At 34.5% G+C, this 9,358-nt stretch overlaps 1 protein-coding gene across 1 annotated transcript; it reads left to right on the top strand.

Moving 5' to 3' along the window:
- Positions 1-3,724: 3,724 nt before the first annotated feature.
- LOC142336497 (uncharacterized) lies at positions 3,725-5,099 on the top strand. The gene is made up of 2 exons (XM_075385382.1): positions 3,725-4,157; positions 4,756-5,099. Exons 1-2 carry the CDS (start codon positions 3,919-3,921, stop codon positions 4,970-4,972), a joined length of 456 nt encoding a protein of 151 aa, XP_075241497.1. The 5' UTR covers positions 3,725-3,918; the 3' UTR covers positions 4,973-5,099.
- Positions 5,100-9,358: the final 4,259 nt, after the last annotated feature.

Below are 9,358 nucleotides of genomic sequence, written 5' to 3'. Positions count from 1 at the left end.
CCCTTCTCCATGTGCCAAGCGATGCCAACTGGACTCTACACTAGATGGGAGTTTGATAGCGATCTTCAAAAGTTCAAAGCTCGTCAAAACAAAATCAGGAAGTTTGAGAACATGGTAATGTCTTTCTATCAAGCAAACAGACCCGAATGTACTATTGAGAGCTTCTATACAACTGGAAAACAGAAAAAAATTGATTCTTTTACTGTGGATGGCTTTTGTAGTCACTGCTAAACAATTTTTGAAGCCCTTGGATGCTACTACCATTTCTGTCCCTGTAGAGAAACTCAACCAAGTCTTGATAAGGACGAATTTGAGAATGGTATCCGGAAGCGTGAGTCTGATAAGTTACGAAAGCTTTACCTAGAAAAGAAAGGATACAAAGTTATAGAGATGAGAGAATGTGAATGGTGGGATCATGTTCAGAAGAACCACGTTAGAAAAAATTTCCCCTACAAAATACCTTTGAGCAGTGAGACGCTGTTGATGCGGATACAGGAAGATAAATTATTCGGATATGTACAGTGTGATTTAGAAGTTCCTGAAGAGCTTCGTGAACGATTTGCAAACTTTCCTCCAATTTTCAAAAACTGTGATGTTGGAAGAGAGAATATAGGTAAATTCATGCTGGATTATGCTGAAAGAAACTCCTTGTTGTTAAAACCACAACGAATGTTGATTTCGAGTTACAAATTAAACAATGGAATAGTCATAACACCATTATTAAAGTTCTATTTGAAGCTGGGTCTCCGCTGTACCAAAATCCACAGATTCCTTGAGTATATCCCGCAAAAATGTTTCAACGGTTTTGTACAATCTGTTGTTGATGCAAGACGAGAAGGTGATGAAAATCCAGACTCTAGCGTTGTTGCTGAAACTATGAAATTACTTGGGAACAGCTCGTATGGTTATCAGATTATGGATCGAAGTCGACACACAGAAACTCTTTATCTTAACGATGAAAAGACGCATAAAGCTATTATTAATCGTCTTTTTAGAAGATTGAACAACGTTTCGACAGATATATATGAGGTTGAGCTTGCAAAAAGCACTGTTGAGCATCGTGAACCAATAATTGTTGGATTCTTTATCTTACAGTATGCAAAACTGAGAATGCTGGAGCTCTACTACAATTTCTTTGACAAGTTCTGTGATGTTCAGAATTTTGAGGAGCTTGAAATGGACACTGATTCTCTGTATCTGGCACTGGCTCCTGAAAATCTCTATGAATGCATTAAACCAGAAATGAGGAGTATTTGGAATGAGATGAGAAGTAATGACTGCACAGATTTTTTTCATGCTAATAGTACAAGTAATTTTTTCCCAAGAACTTGTTGCGATAAGCATATAAAACATGACAAGCGTGAGCCTGGATTATTCAAAGAGGAATTCCGATTACTGAAATGCTATGTTTATGTAGCAAAACGTACTGTTGCTATAATTCAGTAACGAACAAAACTAAGTTCAGCAGCAAAGGACTTAACAAGAGTGTTCTGGAAGAAAACAGTGATGGACCTTTACAGAAATACAGACGAGTCCTGGACGATGCAGTGAATATAGCCTCAACTAACAGAGGATTCAGAACTATAAATCACCAAATTCTAACCTATGAGCAAACAAAAAAAGGACTCTCGTTTTTCTATCCAAAACGAATTGTGGATGCAGATGGAATTCATACGACACCTTTGATAATCTAAATTTTCTTATTCTTTTCTGATTCATTCATTTTATACATTTAAATCAATTGTCCGCTTGTGAACATGTGATGTGATTATAATAAAGTTTTTTCAAATTGATGAGTCCACTGTTTAAAGTAATCATTCTTGATGGGAAACCCGAACCGGGTTTTTAAAGTTCAAGCTGAGCATGTAAAAGTTTTCTGACTTATTTTGCAAGGTGTTGACCAGATCTGAGACAACCCTGGATGAAAAAATCAAGCACGACTTACTCTTCTGAAATAAAGAAACACCTGGAAATTCCTAAAGTCCCTTTTGTTCTAGCACTTCTGACTGAATAACTTTCATCGTAGCTATCAATAAGAATTTTTTGTGTGTATCAATGTAGACATCCATATAAGGAGATCAATAAAATGTTATTAGTTCAACAGAGGTCTATTTTGATCCATTTTTCTTCCAGTTAACCCAGAGTTGAGTTGATTGTTTTGTTTCGTTTTTATCAGTTCTTTGAGATAATCCTTTTTACCTGTACAGTCTCTGAAAATAGCTATAGTTTGCTGTGACATCATTCATAATACATATGTGATTTAGGAACTATTAATTACAATCATGAGTTTGATCGATAGTCATTTTATAGAAACCTCTTTATTTAGAATAAGCTTATTCTCAACACAGGTGCTAATCAGAATATTTGAAAGTGTATTAGCACTGTAGAATTTTCGGCCTTACACTTAGTCTTATTGACCACTGTTTGCTACCAAGTAACTTAAAACATTAGCATAAAAAGATGACTCATCTTGAAAGAAAAACATAAACCGACAAATGTCGGAAGAATTGCTCATGAACGACATGCGAGGCACTTTAATTGATGTTCTTTAGTCTAGACCAATTTTTTCTTTATGGGTGCAAAAAACTTTGACCCCACCGAGACTCGAACCACTGACCTCTCGCTCCATGGCCAAACTCACTACCAACTTGGCTACGAGTCACTTAATTTTGCCATGCTCCAACCGCTTGTATATTAGCAACTTTGGAGCACTAGCGATCACTCAAAAATGAGGAACGAAAGCGTGAAAAATTCACTTTAGCAGTCAAAGAATGTTCTAGAAGAAAAGCGCAAAAATGTCAAGTGAAAGACTTGCATAAAAAAGACACACAAGTTTACAATAATTGCTATGAACTGCGTTCAAGAGCAATTAAAAATATAACACAGCTTCATTTTCCAATTTGCTATCTGTTAATCTTTTTTTTGTTATTTTGTGATGAAAAATTTAATGAGAAATCTTATACATAAGACCTATTACCAATCTTAATGCGATGTTGTCTTATTTGCAATCTTAATGCGTGTAAAATCTAAAACCTATCTTTATAAATTACTGTCAAAAATCAGATCTTAATTCATGTAAAATCTATTGCCTATCTTTATACGTTGTTCCCATAACTCTAATGTTAATACATGTAAAACCTATTACCCATTTTTATACAATACTATCAAAAATCAAATCTTAATACATGTAAAATCTATTACCTATCTTTATACATTACTGTGATAATTGAACGGTGACCAAAATGATTTGAAATCGCTATAGCCTATCTTAAAACATGTGGGTCACCCCCCCCCCCCCCCCCCCGGGCAGCTCCGCTCATCTATATACTACTATCGGCTCTCTCATATTTATGTTAAATGTCTAAAATGTCCCGCTTTTATCTGGTCATCTGAATTTTTTTTTCGTGTTCAGAAAGTCGTGGCAAAACAAAATTATTTATATTATAAATAAATTATTTATAAATTATTTATATAAATAAATATAAATTATAAATAATAATTTAATAGTTTATAATAAATTATAAAATATAATTAATAATATAAATTACTTATATTATATTACAATAAATGTAAATGCGCTGTTACATAATGGAACCTTTTCGCTCAGAGAAAATTGAATTTGATCAAGTCGAGAGTTTGACTTTTTAGGCTGTCGTCCTAATAAGCTATATGACATTGTTTAATGCTCTTCTACAAGTTTTCATGCGGTATTCTCATTGTTTGAGAATGAACGAAGAGCTTTTTAAAACTCAAAAACTTGTGAATTTGCAAAACAGCTCTGTCAATTTGTCTCGACCATTGTACAAATATTCTGCGCTGATAAATAAAAGCTGACTAACTCATTAAAAAGAGAACAACAACGCTTTACGTGAACACATTACAATCTCTCAATTTTCAACTGATTACATAATTTCGCAAATGCAAAAAATAGAACCTGAAGCGTTTGTATGTCCAACATGCGGTCGTAATTTCTTCCCCTACCAGCAATGTGAGAAGCTAATGTGTAAAGAGAGAATGCAGTATGGAGAGACAGTTTATTCACGTGGTACAGGATTCCTCAGAATCAAATGCCGACTGGGATCTTATGGGAACACTGCTGTTATCAATATACCCCCGTTCAGTACAGTGACGTATCTTCTGGATTCGATATACCACATGTGACGTGCTTTTCAATAACGCTTACATCCATCCTAGCAGCTGCGTTTCATATTGGCGTTTACTTGCAATTTTTAATTGCTGTTGAACGAAGTTTGAGGCAATTTTTGTAAGCGTATCTACCTTTTCTATGCAAAATCTTGCTTGAACGTATTTGCTCCTTTCTTCTAGAACATTCTTTCGATTTTACTTCTCGAGTGACTTTTTCACGCTTGACTTCTCGATTTTTGCGTAAACTAAATTGCTCTTATTCAAAAATTAAGTCTGTTGCTAAAATAAAAGCGATTGAAAGATAAGCAATCTCTAGTGCAAAAAGATTCAGATAATTACGCGGGAGTTGTTGATGTTGTTGTTGTTGTTTTTGTGGGGGGGGGGGGTAGGGGTAGGGGTAGGGGGAGGGGGAGGGTTCGAAGCCCTCCTTTGTCGGATGTTTTTGCACCCATAAAAATTATCTATGCTACAGCCCCCTTTGAATTAAATTGCCCAGCCTGTCGTTCGATACTTTAATATTTTTGCCTTTTAACTAAAATTTCGATCTGCAACAATATAATGATCTAGGCGAACATGGAAAAGCACGTCTTTTTAACTTGTTGTCGGCAGAATCCTGGCTGATAAATTACCCCTGCCATCAGATTGTAAAATATTTTTCCTACTTCGAGACCACGTGATCGAGTCTGGCCCAGTGAAAAACTGGAATATCCAGAGGTATGCGATAAGAGACGGAGACATGGTGGTTATCAGACTGGTTGATTCCGTCTCGGCCAAAGAAGTCATCTGGAACCCGATTCACAAAAGCTGGATGCGACCTAAACTTTGATGCCGTTTTTAAATAAAAAGGAAAACTTGCTTGAAAATTTAAATATCAACTTGTTTGCTGTTTTAGATTACTGGTAGATTGTTTACATTGATATTCAGCTGTTTGTTTCAAAAAAATTTGCAATGCGTTATTTGCAGAGCTTATTGAAATCTTTTCGAGCGTACTTGAAAGGATGCACTGATTCAGCTCATGAATACTGCTTTTTCAAAGCAAGAGGGAACCAAAAAACATTGGGATACAATTGAAAATAAAAACAACTGAAATTAAACACAGCAAACTTTTAATATCGTTTTCAAAATCCAAAACAATAAACTACTAGGAAAAATTTATAAAACTGGTGAATATGAAACTTAAAACATGCTCCATATATGTCATCGTTCAAGTTTTTTTAAAGATTTTCAATTCGTCGAAACAAAACTTAAGGAGCTTCGTTCTCAAAAAATTAAGGAAAAATTACATTAATATTTTCATATCAGAAATGGAAAAACTCTTTACTTTTTAAGAGATCAAAAATTCATCAGCCACGCCTTTAATCAGGTCTTTGCCGAAATGGGTGCTTTCTAACGAAAATGTTTCCCTTGGATGTCAAAAAAGTTGTGCACTTTTGGTGAATTTTGTTCTAGTTTTCTGGCGTTTAAAAATTTAAAAGTGTGTATATCTCCAGGTCCGGAGTTGCTATTGGTTGCGCTACTAAAGATGAAAATATGCAATGGCGGTGAACAAAAAAACAGCCCCGAATAGCAAAATATTCCCCGACAAAACAGTCCCTGACAAAATATTCCCAGGAAAGCAGACAAAACAGTCCCATGCAAAATAATACCAAGAAAGCAGACAAAACAGTCCCAGGGAAAATGGTCCGAACTAAATATAAAGTTTAACATATGCACATCAATTAACAAAGAAACCCCTTAAGTTATTCATGTGATTATTTTTCACTGAACAAATATTAAGCTGGTTACAACGTAGTTTGTGCCAAATGGTGTATTTTGAAACAAGGTTTTGGTTTGATCCGATTTCATATTAAAAACAATGCATTCAGAAGTTTAAATTATAGGTTACGCTCATTACGACGCAGAGGTACACCCCAAAATTTCCGCCTTAGTAAAATTGGCTTGAAAATTAGATACATACAATGAACGAAATTAGGAGACATCCTTTGTATCATACTTTTCGCAAAAGGGATTCCGCCAATTTTACGAAATAAAAGAACATTCGGAACGAAAAGTCTTGTAGCACGTTTCCGCTCAATTTATGTATCTAATATTTGCGCGCATTTTGAGCATAAAATAAGCACTTTAATAAAGATTTAATTGAAGCTTTCAAAGCTTTAAAGTGCTTCAAATGCATGCAACCACAAAAACTGATTTTTTTCCGAAAAATCCCTCGCACATCAAAGGCTTTGTATATCAATTTGGGACTAGTCGATTTTAATAAGTAGTAATAAATAGTACTAATAAGTAGTAATAAAGTACTATAAGCAGTAATAAAGTAGTAATAAAGTACTACTAGTAGTAATAGGTTAGGCTTAATTAAATAAGTAGTAATTAAGTTAGGCCTAATTGCGGATTATATGCGAAATTGAGCTAAATTGCGTGCGAAAAATCGATACATAAATAGAGCAGATGCGTGATACAAGCTGTGCGGAAAAAAGGTTATAAAGTTTTTGCTTGTATTTCGCGGCTAGGATTAGGACACTTTTGCGAACACGGGTTGCTAATTTCCCTTCCATTTTGCCGGTTTCTGCTAAAGTAGCTATTTTCCGCAATGTTGTTCCATTTTCAATGTATTAACATAGTAAAAACGAACACGAGATACACGCATCGGGCATATCTGCCCGTGACGATTTGGGTATACCTCTGCGTCGTAATGTTTTAATTTGTTTGTAGATTATTTTTACAATTGTTTCCATATTTATTCGAGATTTTTTCGTCTGCTTTTATTGGACTATTTTGTCTGGGACTGTTTTGTGTGGGAATATATTACAATTTGGGACTGTTTTCTCTGGGACTGTTTCGTGTGGGAATATTTTGCAATTTGGGAATTTTTTGTTCGGACATGATAATATGATTGCAACTACATTGATTTTATTCCGAATTAGTGTTTTTTCTGTTTTTGTGTGCTATTTTGAGTTTGAAATAGGTAACAAATGGTAAAAATTTCATTGGCTCAATAATTTTGGTGTCAAAATATTTCAGTCGCTTGTTTTTTTATTAGAATGGCGACCGAAGTGACATCTGCATAACTCTTTATCGAAATTTTTATTTGTCATATGTGGTTATAATTCACAGCTCTTCAATTAAATATAAACGACTGTGTACTTACAGTCGCGGTAAATTAATCTGTTTCTTCCCCTAGATTCCGGTATATTCTAATAAGTGATTTGAGTCTTAGCAGTATATCTGAGCCATTGCTTATCCTAGTGGTCTTCAGTCGGACTTTTAAAATTAATATGCGTGAGCTATTTGTTAGTATTATTATTATTACTTTTGGTTTTCAGAAGCAAGTGTCTTTTTCAATGCTCTTTGATTGTGAAGATAGACTGCTTTGATTTTTTTGGGGCTCCTGTTTTAACAAGTTTAATTAACTGGGTTTTCAAAATGATGCTTAGGAGTTTTTTTGTTAATTACTTATTAACAGACATAACATGGGCTAATTTAACCTTTGAAAAATCTACACTTGTGTACCCTTTTTAAGAAAGAACAAATTTCCTTTCACGCAGAAAGTACCAAATTGGTTGTAAATTATTACTGTAGTGACAGAAAAAATGTTGGAACACGAAATTTGTTGTCTTTTGTTGATCCCGACTGCGCCTTTTCCATTGGTTTGCATATTTGCGAGATGAAATGTCTTACGAGATTCACTGTCTTGTACGATAAGCTTGAATTCTTTTTGCGTTTGATTGTATTCCAGAAAAAAGAGGAATTTTTGGGATTATTCGATGTCTCTTAACTTTTGACTTATTTGTTTACTTGTGTTTTCTGAAAAGGAAAGTTCTTTTCAACCGTTTGAGTGTTAATCCAACAATATGTTTAACAGCTAGTGATATGAGCTGTTTTTCACTGCATTTCATTATAATTGATTTTGCATGAGCATGGTCCGATGAATAATTTCTCATATAAGTTTTAAGAATTATTCATCTTACAAGCTGATAATTTGTTCCATATACCTAACAATATATCATTACGTGACATTAAAACAGCTGTGGGCGTATATAGCTTGATATTGGGGCGAAGATTGTGTATGTTTAGGTGGACTTTGCAGGCGATATTTATGTCGTCGTTCCTATTTTAGCCCACCTCCGTACTATTTAAGAGACAGATAGAAAGCGATTCCACGTGCGGGCTAACGTTCCGTTACGTGTTGATGAGTTAATTGTGGCTGCTAACTGGGGGGGGGGGGGGGGGGGGGGGGTAGTAGATATAATGCAGTTGGGGGGGGGGGGGGCTATGAATGGAGAAAACGCATGTTATAATGAGAAACGTTTCTGTAAAGAGTAACAGTAATGTGCAGCCTGTTACGCATTAAGCAATCATGAAATAAGTGAATTGGTGGTTCCCAATTTCATTGTACCTAATCATTGATTGGATCTGTTTGACAACGCTTGTTGTCTCTCTACAATCATGTGAACAAATACCATTAGTAGTGGTTCAAAGACGGATTGTCCGTCTTGAAAGGTCCAAATGTTTGTTAGGGTAACATCCATAAGAACCTTTATCCGATGACAAGTCAGTTGAAAACCTCATACCGAGGTCACCTTTAATCGCATTAGTTGGCTAAGGTTGTTCATACCGGGCCAACTAGAGCATCATAGAATTCTTTGATTTAAACATTAAGACCAAAGAAATCACTTTATTGTCTGTTTTTAAGTAGATGATTGACTTTTGCGACTCTCGTAGTCGAAAGCTGTTCATTTGTTGAAAGCCGAAGGTAACAATTCTTCAATCGACCTTGTCGACCTTTTTTTTGGCTAAACTCTTCTTTTAATATTTTTTTGCCCTTTTTCTAGATGTGGCGGTTTTACTTTAAATTTGATGGTATAAAATATATATTTTACCAATAAAGTTTGAGCAAGAATAATTGCTCGAATTATAAAAAATGAAATATTGAAGTATTTTTTATAATTCGAGCAATTATTCTTGCTCAAATTTTATTGGTAAAATATATATTTTATACTATTTTATACGAAGTATAATACTTCAAATTATACTTCAAATTTGATGGTATAAAATATATATTTTACCAATAAAATTTGAGCAAAAATAATTACTCGAATTATAAAAATTGAAAAATTAAGTCGTTAAATTTTCAGTTTCTCTGTTCAACTCTATGATTCTATGGTGGTTACTAGAAGCATTTGAGCTGAAAACTGAAAAGTTCCCAAAAAAA

The sequence above is a fragment of the Convolutriloba macropyga genome, chromosome 3 (genome assembly GCF_964194025.1).
Source record: "Convolutriloba macropyga chromosome 3, txConMacr16.3, whole genome shotgun sequence".
Classification (NCBI taxonomy): Eukaryota; Metazoa; Xenacoelomorpha; order Acoela; family Convolutidae; genus Convolutriloba; species Convolutriloba macropyga.
This window is presented reverse-complemented; position numbering and strand designations above follow the sequence as displayed.

Bases quoted from the DNA above. Each gene is read 5' to 3' on its own strand.
- LOC142336497 (XM_075385382.1), top strand. From the start codon at position 3,919: ATGCAAAAAATAGAACCTGAAGCGTTTGTATGTCCAACATGCGGTCGT. The intron at 4,158-4,755 runs GTGACGTGCTTT...TGTTGTCGGCAG, and splicing joins CTGGATTCGATATACCACAT to AATCCTGGCTGATAAATTAC.